The sequence below is a fragment of the Xyrauchen texanus genome, chromosome 29 (genome assembly GCF_025860055.1).
Source record: "Xyrauchen texanus isolate HMW12.3.18 chromosome 29, RBS_HiC_50CHRs, whole genome shotgun sequence".
Lineage (NCBI taxonomy): Eukaryota > Metazoa > Chordata > Actinopteri > Cypriniformes > Catostomidae > Xyrauchen > Xyrauchen texanus.
The window spans coordinates 37,921,351-37,941,090 of NC_068304.1; the positions used below are offsets into that span (position 1 = coordinate 37,921,351).

The following is a 19,740-nucleotide window of genomic DNA, read 5'->3' on the forward strand; positions in this document are numbered from 1 at the left end:
CCTGCATGTGTTGGGAAAAGGGAGAAGAACGAGTTCGGCAAAAGGCGGATTCGAACTCTGACCGAACGCGTCAAAAGCCATCATGCACCTCACGCCTTACGCTACAATAGTTATTTTGTGTCGAGCGTCTTTTTGCTAAAAAGACAGTCACCGGGCCGGCACGTATAGTGCAAATATACGCTCCGTTTTCGGAAATGAAATTAAAAAATAAATAAATAAATCTTCCCCTCGCTTGGGCCCCAAGTGCGCATGGGCCCCTGGGCCCGTGCCCATAATGCCCATTGGGTAATCCGGGCCTGCTTGTGACCTCCATAGATGTCTTAAAATTAAATTAGGTGTCTCTCTTGAGCGCTGCAGTTCTTATTGTCCGCCAACAGGGGTCAGAGATGAGGCTGAGTGTGTTCGGGCCTGTCACTCAACAGATAGCAGAAGCAGCAGAAATGATCGCACTGGAGCCCGGAAGTGTGTGTGACCCTCAGCATTATTTCACACCACTAAAACCATTTAAACAGCGTGAGAAATGAAATAATATATTTATATCTCTGTATTCCATATCTGTGAATCAAAACCGGTGGATAAAGGGTGATTTTGGTGGCGGTAAGTGAGAGAATACGCTCCAGATCTTGATTGAAAGTAAATGACATTTTTTTTGCGTAGCTTCGATTTATCAGCTGCTTTTAAATTTGTTATGCTGATTTTAATTTGATGCTGACTTTATATACTAAAAGATTTATTACTAAAAATATGCTTTAAAGTAAAGGATGGTTGAGTATTAAATAATGGCGAGTTAGATGAAGGGTGTGACGGGACATTAAACTGAAAAGAGATAAACAAATAAATCAATGTGTTGTGAAGATGATTGCCACGCAATTTACAGAATAACAAAGCATTTCTGTTTTCAAAACGGCTTTGATTTAAGTTTTAATTTCAAATGTTTGTTATTGTCAGCTGTCCTAAAACATATCTGTGTATTCAAAGCACATTTCCTCATCGCATGCCAGTGATTGTCAAATGTGTGTGTTTGAATTAGAGTTTGTGTGATTGTATATAATGTTTATTATGTACATCTTTTTACTGTCAATAAAGCTTCTTTAATTTGAATCTGTAGATATTAGAGCATATTTTTTACTCTAAAGATAATTCAGTAAATTACAACTGCCTGGTCTAATCTGTCATAAAGTGAAATTGTGGGTGTTTTTTGTTGTTGTTGTTTTTGTTGTTGTTGTTTTAATCAGGTGATGGGCAGCTAAATCAGCCATGTGCTCATAATTACAGATATTATTATTCAGGATAAGGACTAAAGAACTATAGGAGACCGTGCTGCATTATTGCCTTTAATTAATGGTTTTAGCACAGCTTTATTCCTTAAAAAACAAGTTGTTGATAATAATAATAAACAACGGTAAATCATTTTAATATTGGGATATATTGCTCACTTGGAATTGGGCTAGATATACAGGTGTATATACACTGGCGGCAAAAAGTTTGGAATAATGTACAGCTTTTGCACTGGTGAAAAAAATAACCAATTTCTTTACATAAAAGTGGCATTCAACTGATCACAATGTATAGTCAGAACATTAATAACATGAAAAATTACTATTACAATAAAAAAAAAGAAAAATGTTCAGAACTTCTTAAACTACTTCAAAGAATTCTCATCAAAAAATCCTCCACGTGCAGCATGACCGCATTGCAGATCCTTGACATTCTAGCGATCAGTTTGTACTCAGGTGACCTTTCACCCCACACTTCCTGTAGCACTTGCCATAGATGTGACTGTCTTGTCGGGCACTTCTCACGCACCTTACAGTCTAGCTGATCCCACAAAAGCTCAATGGGGTTCAGATCCGTAACACTCTTTTCCAATTATCTGTTGTCCAATGTCTGTGTTTCTTTGTCCACTCAAACCTTTTCTTTTTGATTTTCTGTTTCAAAAGTGGCTTTTTCCTTTCAATTCTTCCCATAAGTCCTCCTGAGTGTTCTCTTTACTGTTGTACATGAAACTGGTGTTGAGCGGGTAGAATTCAATGAAGCTGTCAGCTGAGGACATGTGAGGCGTCTATTTCTCAAACTAGAGTCTCTGATGTACTTATCCTCTTGTTTAGTTGCACATCTGACCATCCACATCTCTTTCTGTCCTTGTTAGAGACAGTTGTACTTTGTCTTTGAAGACTGTAGTGTACACCTTTGGATGTAATCTTCAGATTTTTGGCAATTTCAAGCATTGTATCTATCGCCTTCATTCCTCAAAACAATGATTGACTGATGAGTTTCTTGAGAAAGTCTTTTTATTTGTGCCATTTTTGACCTAATATTGACCTTAAGACTATCTATTGCATACTGTGGCAATACAAAAACCAACACAAAGACCATGTTCAGCTTCATTTAATGAACCAAATAGCTTTCAACTGTGTAGTACTAAATTAGTAATTTAGCTTGATTACTCAAGGATAAGGTTTTGGAGTGATGGCTGCTGTCTAGATTTGATCAAAAATAACATTTTTCAAATAGTGATCGGGCTGTGTTTTTACATCATTAATGTCCTGAATATACTTTGATCAGTTGAACTACACTATGGTGAATTAAAATACCAATTTCCTTCCAAAACAGCAAAATCTGTACATTATTACAAACTTATGTCCGCCAGTGTGTGTGGTGTGTGTCTGTTTGTGTGTGTGTATATATATATATATATATATATATTATACACTATTGGAACGTGCTTTTATAACCATATGGCGGCATTGTTCATAACTGCAATAGGAACGCCTCAAAAAAAATTATTGGTTGACACATTTTTAGACCTGAAGGTACTAATATGCTCCCTTTGTGGATAGATAAGGTACAAATATATTGCATTAAAAAGGTATAAGTGGGTTTATCTTTGAGGGTACTGCTCCAGTGACAAGCTGTTGTATCCCTAAAGGTAACATTTTTGTACATTTTTCCTGACAGTGATATGTTCTTGTTTAAACAATAAGAGGTAGTTGGGCTTTTTTTATTATCATAAGTTTAGACCTCTATTAAGGCTAGATTAGTACTGGTAAAATTCAGAGATCTTGTTCACAGGGTTTATAAGTTAATGATATGTTGATGATTATTAGTTACAGATTGAAGGAAGACTATTTATATGTAAGACTGGTTACATGAACGTGTATATGGCCACTCAAACAGCTGTTTCATTCTGCAATGCCCCACTTACTGGCATACTTTCAATTCTGGCTGTGGGTATAATCACTTCCAACATGACTCTCTCTCTCTCTCTCTCTCTCTCTCTCTCTCTCAGGCTTCAGGCTGTGGATGCCTTTTGAGTTCAAGCCCAACAGGTTTGGAGAGGATGTCATTGTGAGGAACACTCTGTGTGGTGAGTCATTTGTCACTATTACTGTTGGTCATATTTATGGTTAGGCATTTGAACAAACCCCTAAAGACCCCTGCACACTCAAGGCGAATTGCGTTTTTGTTCTCGCTCATAGCTAAAAAGAAGTTCAAAACAACTGAGCAACAACCAACTGTTTGCAACCATTCAATCACCAGCCACACCGCTGGGGGAGGCTTTTAGCGGAGCATTTAAATATGAGGTCGCTCAAGACAACAAGTGAGACATCAAGTAATATGACATTAAAATGTGTCATCAATGATTTCATGCCTCACTCTATGAGCAGAATTCACACAAGCAATAAAATAAGCTGTTTTAACCACACAGTGATGATTTAAAGTAATGTATATGGAGTAGATAATGTGTGATTTGTTATGTTTACCCTAATTTGCGCCATTAAACAACCACTTTTGCAACCACATAGGAGTGCACTGGCAACCACCCACAACATCTTAGTATCAGAATGGAAACATTTGGACAGGCAAGTCGTTATAGCCAACGATGATCGCTGAAATGATCGATTTCAGTGCGTTAATTCATTCTATCCCAATCCCAAAATTCTGCAAAGCAATGGGTGCACATTAATTGCTTTTAGAGGCATTTGTCATACACATGTCTCTTTGGGTTGTTTGGTCTTGGTTTTCTGAATGATTTGCATCTCAAAGGTGTCTATGTAAATAAGATGCTGAGTTTCAGCTTAAGCCGAAGGCCAAAACGTCTTCCCTGTTCAACCTGCAAGACAAAAGATACAGATTGGTTGCAGTGTTTTAGTGATACCAGTGTAAAAAATGGCCCAATGATTTTGTTGTGAAGGACAGACCAAGTTTATTAAAGCAGGTGTATTATTTATAGTGCCATAGAGATACAGTGTTCACAGTTTAGGGAGAAATCAACCTACAAATGCCTTACTTATGGTTGTCTCTGGATATTAAGCTGAGGTAGGAGAAAATATTTGAACATTGAAATCGCTGCACACTTCAGCTTTAAACCTCATTTAGTATGGTGGAGTGGCGTGGTGGATTAAAGCACATCACTGGTAATCAGAAGGTTGCTGGTTCGATCCCCACAGCCACCACCATTGTGTCCTTGAGCAAGACACTTAATCCAAGTTGCTCTGGGGGGATTGTCCCTGTAATAACTGCACTGTAAGTCGCTTTGGATAAAAGCGTCTGCCAAATGCATAAATGTAAATGTAGTACAGTAAGCTATAGTGCAACATATAAAGCATGTACAATGTTTCTCATTTACTCTAATCATTAAAAGGACATGTCTATGTGAATCAGCATTACATCTGTCTGGAATGGAAGTCCAGTGGGAGTCATGTCTGTCTGTCTTACTGTGTAGGATAGAATGCAGTCTTCAGGGCACCGGTTGAGGGATGTGGAGCAACAGCAACCTCTCCTCAGCGGTGGGGAGGAGGAGGTGGCTGCCGGCCGCATCTGGTTCATCCAGGACAGCTGTGGAATGGTGTGCGCCTTCATGACCTGGTTTCTGGTGATGTACGCAGAATTCGTGGTGAATTTTGTCATGCTGCTCCCCTCCAAAAGCTTCTGGTACTCTCTCATCAACGGCGTGGCGTTTAACTTCCTGGCTGTGCTGGCGCTGACGTCACACCTGCGGACCATGCTGACAGATCCAGTAAGGAATACTTTGTAGGATGAACTGGAAACAGTCAGTATTTAGGCACATATTCGTAGTTTCTTTTATCTGCCATTATTGTTTGCTTTCGAATTGCTTAAGTAGTTCAGGTATATTAAACCATGATATTTGATTGTGTGTTATTGGGGTCAAAATGTATGTTGTTATTATCTCTGCAGATGATTGTAGATGATGTAGCGTCAAAAGACATTGTAGTGCATTTCCCTCATATGTTTTTAGAAAACAATGTATCATATATTGTGTTTATCAGGGAGCTGTTACCAAAGGCAACGCTACTAAAGAGTACATGGAGAGTCTGCAGCTGAAACCAGGAGAGGTGATCTACAAATGTCCAAAATGCTGCAGCATTAAACCAGAAAGAGCGCACCACTGCAGGTAAAACAACCAAATTAATTATAACTCATATTTTAACTGATCAGAAGGGATCTGGGGCCAGATTTGGAAATCTACTGAAGAGAAAAGAGGTTCATTAGAAGGTATCTGGTTATACGTTTGGACTGTTTAAACGAAAACACTCTTAAAGGGATAGTTCACCTAAAAATTATCTCATCATTTACTCACCTTCATGCCTTGCCAGATGTGTAGGATCTTATATCATCTGCAGAACACGAATTAATATATTTAGAAGAACATCCCAGCTCAGTAGGTCCATACAAAGCAAGTGAATGGTGGCCAGAACTTTGAATCTCCAAAAAGCACATTAAGGCAGCATAAAATCAATCCATACGACTCCAGTTGTTTAATCCATGTCTTATGATGTGATCCAATCAGTTTTGGGTGAGAAGAAACCAAAATATAGCTCCTTTTTAGAATACATCTTGCCATTGCAGTCTCTAGGCACGATTATGATTTTAAACCAGATTACACTTCCAAGTGCTTGATGCAGAGTGCTAGATGGTGCTATAGGAAGTGAAATCGAGCTTGAAATCGTGATTCTAGTCACCATTTACTTGCATTGTATGGACCTACAGAGCTGAAATATTCTTCTAAATGTCTACATTTGTGTTCTGCTGAAGAAAAAGAGACATATACATACGGGGTGGCAAGAGGGTGAGTAAATGATGAGAGAATTTTCATTTTTGGGTGAACTACCCCTTTAAGTCTTTTCAGGAATATGAAATATTTCTTGAGTTAGAAAATAAGGAGAAAATAGTCATTAAGAAGAATGATTTGTGGATATGGCCTTAGATAATAAATGACATTTTTACTTTTTGTTATCTATATTTACAAACATCTTCCTTTTTTTTGTTTTTTTGTTAAAGTGGTCATACTGCACACTTATTGTTTACTTCCAGAAATGTAGTTAAGGTTTCTTGCATCATAAACCAGTCATAATTTAGTTTCTCGTGGTTCCGAGAAATTCCATCCTCTCTCTGAACCTTAGAATTAAACTTTATATATGTAAATCACCTCTGATTATGATTGGCTAAGCGCTTTGCATAAGAAATGAGTTTGAAAAAGCCTGTGCTGAATAGGCGTTGAAATGTAAACATAAGCAGTTGAGTTGTGCGCTAATATTGTTGTGGTTTTGCCGCCAATGACTTGACAATTTCTTAATATTTTTGTTTTGAATATTAAAGTATGTCTACATACTGTAAAACAATTTTAAAAGAAATGGGAAAGTCTGTTTTAAATGAAGTCAAACGCAGCCTTTAGACATTTGCATTTCGGCTAGAGGAACTGTGTACATGGCTAGTTATATAGCGATTATCTGAATCAGTGTCACATGACCTTGTTTCTTGTGTTCAAGTATATGTAAGAGATGTATCAGGAAGATGGATCACCACTGTCCCTGGGTCAACAACTGCGTGGGTGAGAACAATCAGCGATTCTTTGTCCTCTTCACTGTAAGTATTTCAGTATTGCAGTTTTTCTGACCTGTTTGTGGCTCAGTTGTCTGCAAAGGTTTCTTATAGATTTTCTTTGTTGTTTGACATTGAAAAGAGTACATTGTCATCTTCTTAAATGTTTATAAAATGGATAGGTATGGCTCTAACATGATTGGATTAGCCTCATTTGAGGCCATTTTAAAAGTGCATAATCATCTGACATTTTATATCAGCGTGCCAGTCATTGATCAATACGTTATTGGCAACTGTGAACAGCCTACATTTATGGGATAGTTCACCCAAAAATGACAATTCTCTCATTCTTCAGAACATAAACGAAGATTTTTAGAAGGATATCTCAGCTCTGTAGGTCCATACAATGCAAGTGAATGGTGACCAAAATTTTAATCTTCAAAGAGCACATGCAGGCAGCATAAAAGTAATCCATACGACTCCTGTGGTTAAATCCATGTCTTCAAAAGCGAGAAAACAGATCAATATTTAAGTCCTTCCTTTTACTGTAAATGTCCACTTTGACATTCTTCATGTATATCGCCACCTACTGGGCAAGGAGGAGAATTTATAGTAAAAAAGGACTTAAATGTTGATCTGTCTCTCACTCACACCTATCATATCGCTACTGAAGAAATGGATTTAACCTCTGGAGTCTTGTGGATTGCTTTTATGCTGCCTTTATGTGCTTTTTGGAGCTTCAAAGTTTTGGTCACCATTTACTTGCATTGTATGGACCTACAGAGCTGAGATGTTCTTCTAAAAATCTTTATTTGTGTTTAGCAGAAGAAAGTCACACATCTGGGATGGCAAGAGGGTGATAAATTGGTGAGAGAATGTTCATTTTTTTGGGTTAACTATCCCTTTAAAATTAATGTACGGAAACTGCCGCCCACTTACAACTCCAGAGGCAGCTGTGCAATGTTGCGCTACTCACAAAGTGTTCCAATAAATTCAACACAAATCAAAATCAAATGACATAGATTTCTTACTTTAGCCGTGGCTAGAAGAACATTTCTTTCCTAATTATTTGATACAGAATTAGACAAGATTAAATATAATATGTAGATTTAAAAATCATTTTCCTGTGTTTTCCTCCTCAGATGTACATAGCCTCCATTTCTTTGCATGCGCTCTGTCTCAGCGGTTTCCACTTCATCACCTGTGTTAAAGTCCAGTGGAATGGTGAGTAATAGACATTTGACACTTACACTCCAGTACTGAAGGAGAGATGATATCATAATGGTCAAGTGCAAGACTGTGCTGTCACTGTAGCGTTTTCACACAAGTCATTTTGGGTTTAAGAAAACAATTTGAAACGGCAGCATTTGTGTCCGTCTGCACTGTTTTTCAATTGTTTTTCTATGTATACATGCGTAAGACTGCGATTTTTGACCATTGTGCAATGATTCGCTGTTTTTGTTCTGTGTCATGTGAAGGAGTGCGACTATTTGCAGTCTACTAGAATTACTTGTAGAATTTGGGAGTGTGTGGGTTTCAGAATTCAGTGTTGTCAGAGTATATGTTGACTAATGAGATTGTTTTCTGTACGGTTCCTCTCTGTGCTTTAGAGTGCAGTGATTTCTCTCCACCTGTGGCAGTAATGCTGCTGATATTCCTCTGTCTTGAAGCACTGCTGTTTCTCACCTTCACTGCTGTCATGTTCGGCACTCAGATCCACTCCATCTGTAATGATGAGACGGTGAGTTCACATACACAAGCCTCCAGAACTCCTCTGACCTCTTTACTCTGTTCACTTCTGATGGTACGGGACCTTATGAGCTGCGTAGGGCCTTACGCAAGGGATGATTTACAGTCAACTGACCAAACAGGTACAGTAGATCAGAACCCTAACGTGAAGGGGACTTGTATAACCATGCAGGTGTTTAATTTGATGCTGATTTTACATCATCCCACTTATTACATCAAATAAATAACAAAATAGACATGAAATTGATTTTATTTGAATCTAAGGATTTGGTTCTAAGGAAGAGACTGTGAAATGATACGAGAGATACACCACCAAAGCTATGTAAAAATAAAATGGTTGCCTGAGACGGTGGTCAGTTATACGGTTTATTGGTTATTATACATAAATATTTGACTGGAGAAAACTGCATTTGACTTTTTAGAATAAAGTATTCCAGGGAGCTGTATTTTAAATATGTGGGTGTTTCTTCCAATTCTGGCACATTTTCCAAAACTAATTTTATAGCAAACAATTTTATGTATCCTAAAAAACACCCTACCCTTTGTGTTATTTGGAAAAAGTACAGCTTGATTGGAAATGATGCCCTATATATTCTGCTCACATTCAAAACATCTTCAGACATCACTTATTTCATCAAGCGTGCTCTTCACTGTTGCTATTGTCAACTTGGTTAACAAGTGCACTAACATTTACAAAAAAACGTTATTAGGGGCAAAATTGTTTGTTGTGGTGGAAATGACGCCACAACTGCGGGACAGTCGTAATTTAAAAAAGTTTATTATATATTTGAAGTCGTAAGTTTACATACATTTAGTTTGAAGTCATTAAAACTCATTTTTTAACCACTCCACAGATTTCATATTAGCAAACTGTAGCTTTGGCAAGTCGTTTAGGACATCTACTTTGTGCCACACAAGTAATTTTTCCAACAATTGTTTACAGACCGATTATTTCACTTTAAATTGACTGTCACAATTCAGGTGGGTCAAACGTTTACATACACTTTGCCTTTAAGCAGCTTGGAAAATTCCTGAAAATGATGTAAAGCCTTTAGACAATTAGCTTCTGATAGGAGGTGCACTGAATTGAAGGTGTACCTGTGGATATATTTTAAGGCTACCTTCAAACTCAGTGCCTCTTTGCTTGACATCATGGGAAAATCAAAAGAAATCAGCCAAGACCTCAGAAAAACAATTGTGGACCTCCACAAGTCTGGTACATCTTTGGGAGCAATTTCCAAAAGCCTGAAGGTACCACATTCATCTGTACAAACAATAATACACAAGTATAAACACCATGGGACCACACAGCCATCATACAGCTCAGGAAGGAGACACATTCTGTCTCCTAGAGATGAACGTAGTTTGGTGCGAATAGTGCAAATCAATCCCAGAACAACAGCAAATGACCTTTTGAAGATGCTGGAAGAAACAGGTAACAAGTATCTATATCCACAGTAAAACGAGTCCTATATCGACATAACCTGAAAGGCTGCTCAGCAAGAAAGAAGCCACTGCTCCAAAACTGCCATGAAAAAGCCAGACTACAGTTTGCAAGTGCACATGGGGACAAAGATCTTACGTTTTTGGAGAAATGTCCTCTGGTCTGTTAAAACAAATATTGAACTGTTTGACCATAATGACCATCGTTATGTTTGGAGGAAAATGAGTGAGGCTTGCAAGCCAAAGAACACCATCCCATCCGTCAAGCATGGGGGTGGCAGCATCATGTTGTGGGGTGCTTTGCAGCAGGAGGGACTGGTGCACTTCACAATAGATGATATCATGAGGAAGGAACATTATGTGGATATACTGAAGCAGCATCTCAAGACATCAGCCAGGAAGTTAAAGCTCAGTCGCAAATGGGTCTTCCAAATGGACAATGACCCCAAGCATAGCTCCAAATTTGTGGCAAAATGGCTCAAGGACAACAAAGTAAAGGTACTGGAGTGGCCATCACAAAGCCCTGACCTCAATCTGATAGAACATTTGTGGGCAGAACTGTAAAAGCATGTGCGAGCAAGGAGGCCTACAAACCTGTACTCAGTTACACCAGTTCTGTCTGGAGGAATGAGCCAAAATTCCAGCAACTTATTGTGAGAAGCTTGTGGAAGGATACCCAAAATGTTTTACCCAAGTTAAACAATTTAAAGGCAATGCTACCAAATACTAACAAAGTGTAAGTAAACTTCTGACCCACTGAGAATGTGATGAAAAATATAAAAGCTGAAATAAATCATTCTCTCTACTATTATTCTGACATTTCACATCCTTAAAATAAAGTAGTGATCCTAACTGACCTAAGACAGGGAATGTTTTCTACGATTAAATGTCAGAACTTGTGAAAAACTGAGTTTAAATATATTTGGCTAAGATGTATGTAAACTTCTGGTTTAATTTTTTTCTCTTTGTTTAATGGGTAATGGATTTTCATAGTTTAATGAAAGTCTGGGTTTGTGACTAGGCTAAAACCTGTTCATAAAAGGTATTTTAAAAAAGTACCAAAAATAAATGATGAAGCCTGGTATAAAGTTTCCAATTAAGTTTTATTGAGACATTCATATAACAAAAATATATATATTTTTTAATTTAATAAAAATCAACCCTTGTGACATGGAAGTGCCTGAAGTTAAAATGATAGTTCACCCAAAAAATGAAAATTCTCTCATCATTTACTCCCCGTCATGCCATCCCAGATGTGTGTGACTTTCTTTCTTCTGCTGAACACAAATTAAGAAAATCTCAGCTCTGTAGACCCACACAATGCAAGTGAATGGGTGCCAAAATTTGACGCTGCAAATGGTGAGAAATGGATCAATATTTAAGTCCTTTTTTGCTAGAATTTTTTATAGCGATATGCATGAAGAATGTGAATTATCAAAAACACAAGAAGAATAATGTCAAAGTGATCTGTTTCTCCCTCACACCTATCATATCACATTTACATTTATGCATTTGGCAGACACTTTTATCCAAAGCGACTTACAGTGCACTTATTACAGGGACAATCCCCCCAGAGCAACCTGGAGTTAAGTGCCTTGCTCAAGGACACAATTGTGGTGGCTGTGGGGATCGAACCAGCAACCTTCTGCTTACCAGTTCAGTGCTTTAGCCCACTATGCCACCACCACTCATATATCACTTCTGAAGACATTGATTTAACCACTGGAGGTTTATGGATTACTTTTATGCTGACTAGTGGGATTTGTTTGAGCTTCAAAATTTGGGCACCCATTCGCTTGCATCGAATGGACCAAAAGAGATCTTCTAAAAATCTTCATTTGAGTTCTGCAGAAATCGTTTTGAATAAAATGTTATTTAATTTAAAGGAACGATAGCACACATTTGAAAATATTTTAAATGGTCTGCAATTGTATAGCGCCTTCTTAACCTCAACGGTATTCAAAGTGCTTCTGAATGAATTGCATTGATTTTGACAAACGTGAAAAATACCAAGTGTGCAGATTTAGTGTGGGTCTATGTAAAACCAGTGACGTTGTACATATTTACATACAATGAGACATTATTCCTCTAAATTTGGCTATTAGTACATGCAGACCATATTAACTATAACTTGCATTTCCTGTTTGACCTGCTCAGGAAATCGAGCGGTTAAAGAATGAAAAGCCTACATGGGAGCGGCACGTGCGATGGGAGGGGATGAAGGCTGTTTTCGGCGGTCCACCCTCTCTGCTGTGGTTCAACCCTTTTGCTGGACTCCGACTCCTGCTGATGGTCCGCACTCGGAAGGGCGGGTCCGAGTTCTCTGTTTGAACGAAGAATACTGTCTATACAAGCATGAACGTCTGATTTCATGCCTATAACCCTATTCATACAGGACGTGAGACTTCTTCCTTAATGCTGGTGCAGGTTTGGAGGTACGGTGATGAAACCTGTTCAATAACTGACGTCACCCATGGAACAAAAAGGCTCCGACTCCGTACAGACCGGCTGTGTCCACATTATGACCTCGTAAGGTGGATCGTACTTGTTATGCTCATTTTGTTTTAAGTGGACTATTTTTTGTTGTGGTTTTTTTCATTGAGCTGAACGAACTTTATGGAAATTTCAACTTAAATATTTGAAGGGTGTCTATATCCGTTATTCAGCCTAGAACAATTGCATCTTGCTATTTAAATAGAGCTACTGTGTGACAAATGCCACGTTCCATTCGGTTAACAAGCAATTGTTGTTTAAAGAAAACTAGATCATAAACCAAACTGATATTTGGAAAGTAATGCGTGTTGCCAAAAACGGCTCTTGGGTGAATCTCATGAAAACTGTTGAGAAATGTCTGTTTCATATTTCAGCCCAAAATCAAAAGAAAATATAAGACATTATATTAACAAAGGGAAAAGTATATTTTTAGGATGCTGGAGATAGTTTGCAGTGTGACATTATTTTCATGACAATTAGGCACATTTCCTTCCCACAATTGTCATTGCTGTTATCAAATTAAAAAGTGTATGCGTGTGTATGTATATATGCATGTATATATAGATGTAGATGTATGTATGAATTCATATATGTGTGTGTGCGCGCGTGTATGTATGTATGTATGTATGTATGTGTGTGTATATATGCTTGTGTGTGTATATATATGTAGATGTATGTGTGTGTGTGTGTGTGTGCGTGCGTGCGTGCATATATATATATATATGTGTATGTAGATGTATATGTATGTGTGTACCTATGTGTATGGATATATATGCATGTATATTATAAAGTGTATGTATTTTATAAAATATTATTTTATATATATGTAACTAACATATCTTTGTTAAATTACATTAATTAGAGTAAGATTGAATCGAAGACAATTTGGGGAAATAAAATGTGTTTGTTGACATGAAAATAATGCAAAATGTAATACAAAATAATAGTACAAATTCAAAAATTCATTTTGGGGTTAAAGTCGACCTGTGCATGTCTTCATAAAATTCACTGTCTTATGTGTTAAGAGCTTGCAGCTAGCTTCTTGGCTGACCTTGTCTTATCTTTAGCACGTAACCTAAATAATGAAGTCATTTTAAAATCATCTCGTCTTCATGTATTGTAGAGACAATTATATCCTCAGTCCGTAGTCTGGAAATTAATACCAGTCCCTAAAAAATACTTAGCTAGATTAATGGATGGTGAAAGTATGTAATTCCTACCATGACCGTAGGCTGTTCTGTGAGATAAAGACAAATTACATTATGGCATGCATAATTAAAGTATGCCCTTTGTGCACAAGAAGCCCACAGTACTGAGCCAGGAACTCTTAATAAACATATAGATTACAAGTGTAACACAATGCTGTAAAATGAGGTGATCTGTAGGCACGTTACTCCGTAGATTCCTCCATACTTGGGACATGTGAGCTCATTAAGAGAATCAGTTATGCTGCACGTTCACAGAGGTTGACTGACGTGTTTTGTTCTATACTCTTTCTTGTCTTTTCATGTTTTCATCTTCACTTTTATCAGTAGACTGCTTCACATCTTTTAGATTAGAGAATATTGACATGGTGACCACTATTTTTGTTTTTTTCCCTGGAACTATTTTGGCTGGGTTGACACATAATGTGCAGAGTTGTATCGATCATACTGTGTGAATCTTACAAAGCCTGTCATGAACATGTGCAGGTCATATTTTACCTCAAAATCAAAAGAATAAAATCTATAAGATGTATATAAAGTTTTTGCATTGTGATGAGCACATTTCCCATCCTTAGTTCTCATTACTGTAATGTGGAACAAAACTGATAATTATTTATTTGATAAAAGGTTTTCATATTTGTTGTATTGCCTTTAATTTATGCAGATTTGTCATAACGGTAATGAGAATTTGAGCGGAAATTGCCATTAAAATAAAATCACAATGCAAAAAAATCTAAATGGTCCTAAAAATAGCCTTCATTATCTAGACACACTAAGAACATATTCATAATTGAAACCAAAATAAATAAATAAATGCAATTAAAAGGCAGTGCTTCAGGATTATGTCTCAGCATTAAAAGGCCAGACTAGATTATTTATTATATAAAAAGATTATTAAAAGGTTTTTAGCACCACTCCATATGTGTGTGTGTGTGTGTGTGTGTGTGTGTTAACACTCATTGATATGTTTACAACACTGGTTGTCATGTATTCATAAGCATTCATTTAAATATCTGATGACTGTCATCCTTGTATCATCACCAGTAAAAAAAAATTTAAAAAAAAGATTTTTAACACAACAAAAATGGCAATTCTGAGCCAGTACTGACAATGAATAATTACATATTAATTAAAAATAGACACCCCTTGCTTTACACATATAAATATATAAGCAGTATAACTAGCTTTTCATACTAACTATCAAAGCAATGAGGGCTTGTACTGAATGATGGAACTCAGATTGAACTGGAATGGCTTGGTGTAATTTATTATGTTTTTGTGAGCCTTTTAAAATTCTGTGTTATTGTCGCATAGGGAATATGTGCTATATGCAGTCCCTGAAGATCATGTCTGGAACCTGATACAAGTCTTGCCTTTTATCAGCACATCACTAAGAATGTATATCATGCTTTTTGTACCTTGATTTAACTTGGGTAGAAGAGGGGAAATTATTTTCTTCGCTTTAGAAAAGATGCCGGTTTTGCAATCTGTACTATTACTACTACTACAACAGTATTTGCCTGACCTCAACTTTGTTTTTAAAATATGTTTAGACTTCTAGATAAAAACCAAGGGAAATAGTTTTTTTTTTCAACAATGTATTACCTTGACAATCTTTAAAAGGTGTAGGTTATTCCCTAGTTCATTCAACCAATCCCATGACAGTGTGGTACCTGTAGCTATAATTTAGGCAACAAAAGTTAATCTGGATCATTTGTTTGCACATTTGACGTATTCTACAGGTTTCACACACTAGGATGTGGGTTATTGACCCAAAATTTCTCAAAGCGTCAAGCTCATTATATCTGTGTCTGACCTTGGAATGAAAACAGGGTTTACATCCAGAAAGTAAAGAATATTTAATTATGTCTGTAATAAATGGTATAAACAAATGTTGATACTGTCATCAGGTGTCATAAATTTATGATGTTCTTATGTAAATGTCTTTTACATAAGTCATTGGATTGAAAAGCTACTGAAGGCTTTTGCATGAATCTCAGCTGACCAATAGAAAATAAAATAGTGTGAAGATGGGTTTTTTCTTGAAATATGTACAGTATGAAACACTTGTCATTGGCATTGTGAGGTCAATATTTTTGGTGGTGTATTATTATCCTTTTTTACTATAGATTGGCACCTTTGAGCCGCCCCGACCAGTATGTGGCGATATGCACAAAGAATGTGAATCATCATACGAATACGGAAGTGGAAATTTAGAGTAAAAATGACTTAAATACTGATCTGTTTCTCACCCACACCTATCATATCATTTCAAAAGACTTGGATTAAACCACTGGATTCATATATATATATATATATATATATATATATATATATACTCACCTAAAGGATTATTAGGAACACCATACTAATACTGTGTTTGACCCCCTTTCGCCTTCAGAACTGCCTTAATTCTACGTGGCATTGATTCAACAAGGTGCTGAAAGCATTCTTTAGAACTGTTGGCCCATATTGATAGGATAGCATCTTGCAGTTGATGGAGATTTGTGGGATGCACATCCAGGGCACGAAGCTCCCGTTCCACCACATCCCAAAGATGCTCTATTGGGTTGAGATCTGGTGATTGTGGGGGCCATTTTAGTACAGTGAACTCATTGTCATGTTCAAGAAACCAATTAACCATCAGAGGATGGGTACATGGTGGCCATAAAGGGATGGACATGGTCAGAAACAATGCTCAGGTAGGTCGTGGCATTTAAACGATGCCCAATTGGCACTAAGGGGCCTAAAGTGTGCCAAGAAAACATCCCCCACACCATTACACCACCACCACCAGCCTGCACAGTGGTAACAAGGCATGATGGATCCATGTTCTCATTCTGTTTACGCCAAATTCTGACTCTACCATCTGAATGTCTCAACAGAAATCGAGACTCATCAGACCAGGAAACATTTTTCCAGTCTTCAACTGTCCAATTTTGGTGAGCTCTTGCAAATTGTAGCCTCTTTTTCCTATTTGTAGTGGAGATGAGTGGTACCCGGTGGGGTCTTCTGCTGTTGTAGCCCATCCGCCTCAAGGTTGTGCGTGTTGTGGCTTCACAAATGCTTTGCTGCATACCTCGGTTGTAACGAGTGGTTATTTCAGGCAAAGTTGCTCTTCTATCAGCTTGAATCAGTCGGCCCATTCTCCTCTGACCTCTAGCATCAACAAGATCAACCTTAAATCACCTTTCTTTCCCATTCTGACATTCAGTTTGGAGTTCAGGAGATTGTCTTGACCAGGACCACACCCCTAAATGCATTGAAGCAACTGCCATGTGATTGGTTGATTAGATAATTGCATTAATGAGAAATTGAACAGGTGTTCCTAATAATCCTTTAGGTGAGTATATATATATATATATATATATATATATTACTTGTATGCTTTTATGTACTTCTTGGGCCTTCAAAGTTTTGGTCACCACTAACTTGCATTGGACCTACAGAGCTGAAAGGTTCTTTTAAATTGACTGAAAATGACCATTTTATGATTCAATGATACATGACTATGTCTGATTCCTAATTTCAATGATTTATTTTTTTATCCTTGCAAACACATTTATATAGAACTAGTTTGTGTGAAGCAGCAGTCTGGTTTTGGCATGTTCTGGTTTAGTACAACCAATCGTCAACCTTGCTGTTTTTAAAATCAGTACAAAATCATTTATACATTTCCTTCCATTAAAAAAAAAGCACTTTTTATTTATTTTTTCCCCCATTGTTTCAGAAAAGGTAAACAAAAACGAAATGTACGATGAAAGGATAAGTTTGAACGTTGGAAATTGTCAAAAAGAGAAATTATTAATTAATAATGAATGCACTCACATACATGTGTGTTAAAGAATGTCCAATAGACTGAATGTAATGAATTGTCCATTGTAAATTTTAGTAATCATATCCTCTTATGTCAGCGTGTCTTCACTTCTGATGTACTCGCCAATGTCAGTCTGATGGAACACCACAATTGACATGGGATCAACCTTCCGACACTCCTGTGTTGTCTTTGCTGCGACTCCAAAGCCCTTAAATGAGACGAAAATTTTAAGTTCACAATACTCAACATTTAACGTATGACTTGTAGTTGCTTAAAGCTCTACTTTTTACTCTTAGTCACATGGTCACAAATCAGAAAGAGGTTTTTGTACTTCCATTTCTTTACATGACAACAGTATTTCCATCTCTTACCAGCGGTACATCTGCCATTGAATACACCACCACTCCTTGGTACTGTGCTGTGTTCTCTGTGATCCTGCCCAGCCCTGACTTCATGATGTGATTGCCATACAGGTAAGACTGCTCTGAGCCAGGTTTCACCCAAACCTTAAACTGCAATCACATACATGAGATGCATTAGATTTTGAACAAATTATATATTGTATAGATTTGTTGGTCACTACATAATTCCCATAATTCTGTGACTTGTTCTGAAAAGTGTTAATATTGATAACATTAAGGAAGGAGTAGGTGTGTCCAAACTTTGGACTGGTAGCAAGTCAGTCATATTACATTGCAGATATTTAAGTATATGCCAACCAGGGTCATAAATGATCCAGGGGGGCATCATCAGAATGGCTGTACCTTGGCATACGGTGCGAGGAAGTCGAGAGCTGTGATTTGCAAACGGAATTTCTGTGTCTTGGTGAACTTCCCGAAACATGTGCCAACTGATACCAGTTTATCTCGGGAGATATTTGTAGCCAACTTCAGGATTTTCTCACTAGGATGAAAATGTTAAAAGAATAAAGATTACTATACAATAACATTAGACTTGACATTATATTCTAATGACCAATCGTTTCAGGGAGATATACAATAGGAGTCTCACCTCATGTAATAAACTCGATCATTATGAAGTCTGAAACAGTAAGTTCCATCCGGTCGGTCCACAAGAAGTTTGATGTTCTCTCCAATGCTGGAAACACAAGTACACACAAATACAATCAAAAAATAAAACAGCCATTGCATTGTTTTGATTTTTTTGGCATTTATTAATTAATGCCAAAAACATTTTGCATAAGAAACTGCACCAATCAGAGATGATAATAACACTTCACATTTCAGGGATTGTATTTGATTTTTTTATCACAACATTAAATAGATTACAAAAGGTTAACACATTCTCTTGTCTCACCAAAAAAAAAAAAAAAATTACTCTTTCAATGTATTATCGTGTATAAAATATACTACAAGGATAACATTTGTGCATCATTTTAAACTTCTCTTTTTTAACTAATTTGCTAATATATATATGTGGGGAAGTGACTAATAAAATTCCAGTTAACTTTAAATATTGTCATTACTTTAAAGAAAGATGCTGAAACAAAGCGTCTATTGAGATGATTGCGAACAAAGTGGTAGTTACATTTGTCATCAGTAATAATAAATCCAAAAGTATTGTTCAACGACCTTTTTGATTGCACTGGGAATGGCATTCGCCACAAGTATAAATGTTATCTGAAAAGCATGTCTACATTTTAGCTTGGTTGCTGCTACAGTGGACAGCAAGCAAGCTGGTTAGACTCATTAAAATGATAATTTATAAAGATGTCACTTACTATTTAGAGAGTTTTTCAAACATAGTTTTCGTCTCTTCGTCAGTTAATGGACGCATGATGAACGCAATAATTCTAAAGTATCGAAAAAACAGGGCTGTATTCGCACTGTACACACCATGTGTGGACGAGCTGTGCGTTTCGTCGCACGTCTATGACGTCATGATTTTAAATAAAGTTCTTTTTCTTCTTCTTGTTAATGGCCGTTCACTCTTTAGGAGTATTACCGCCACCTACTGTATAGCTTACATGGGTGATACATCTGTATTATTATTTTTTTAATTATTTATAATTTATTATTATTCACACACACATATATACTACCCTATATACATATATGCACATATACATACATGAGGATGTAATACCCCACCCCAGAGGATCAGGGCTTCATCCTGCAACCACCAGGATGGGCAGAAGCACCACAATCCCCACACATTATATCCTGTGTG

General features: G+C 37.0%; 2 protein-coding genes across 2 annotated transcripts; one reads left to right on the plus strand and one right to left on the minus strand.

Moving 5' to 3' along the window:
* Window positions 1–440: 440 nt before the first annotated feature.
* LOC127622988 (palmitoyltransferase ZDHHC7-like) lies at window positions 441–14,873 on the plus strand. Its single transcript, XM_052097210.1, has 8 exons — window positions 441–597; window positions 3,290–3,367; window positions 4,727–5,020; window positions 5,292–5,416; window positions 6,792–6,888; window positions 7,986–8,067; window positions 8,454–8,584; window positions 12,193–14,873. The coding sequence occupies exons 3-8, from the start codon at window positions 4,733–4,735 to the stop codon at window positions 12,364–12,366; spliced, it is 897 nt and encodes a 298-aa protein (XP_051953170.1). The 5' UTR covers window positions 441–597; window positions 3,290–3,367; window positions 4,727–4,732; the 3' UTR covers window positions 12,367–14,873.
* Window positions 14,874–17,265: 2,392 nt separating this feature from the next.
* Window positions 17,266–19,433, minus strand: LOC127623336 (60S ribosome subunit biogenesis protein NIP7 homolog). The gene is made up of 5 exons (XM_052097751.1): window positions 19,292–19,433; window positions 18,562–18,648; window positions 18,315–18,453; window positions 17,922–18,062; window positions 17,266–17,758 (listed from the first exon to the last, which is right to left on the minus strand). Exons 1-5 carry the CDS (start codon window positions 19,345–19,347, stop codon window positions 17,639–17,641), a joined length of 543 nt encoding a protein of 180 aa, XP_051953711.1. The 5' UTR covers window positions 19,348–19,433; the 3' UTR covers window positions 17,266–17,638.
* Between the last annotated feature and the right edge of the window lie 307 nt (window positions 19,434–19,740).

Bases quoted from the DNA above. Each gene is read 5' to 3' on its own strand.
- LOC127622988 (XM_052097210.1), top strand. From the start codon at position 4,733: ATGCAGTCTTCAGGGCACCGGTTGAGGGATGTGGAGCAACAGCAACCT. The intron at 6,889-7,985 runs GTAAGTATTTCA...TTTCCTCCTCAG, and splicing joins GATTCTTTGTCCTCTTCACT to ATGTACATAGCCTCCATTTC. The intron at 8,585-12,192 runs GTGAGTTCACAT...TGACCTGCTCAG, and splicing joins CCATCTGTAATGATGAGACG to GAAATCGAGCGGTTAAAGAA.
- LOC127623336 (XM_052097751.1), bottom strand. From the start codon at position 19,347: ATGCGTCCATTAACTGACGAAGAGACGAAAACTATGTTTGAAAAACTC. The intron at 18,649-19,291 runs GTAAGTGACATC...TTGTGTTTCCAG, and splicing joins TTTGAAAAACTCTCTAAATA to CATTGGAGAGAACATCAAAC. The intron at 17,759-17,921 runs GTAAGAGATGGA...GTCTCATTTAAG, and splicing joins CAATGGCAGATGTACCGCTG to GGCTTTGGAGTCGCAGCAAA.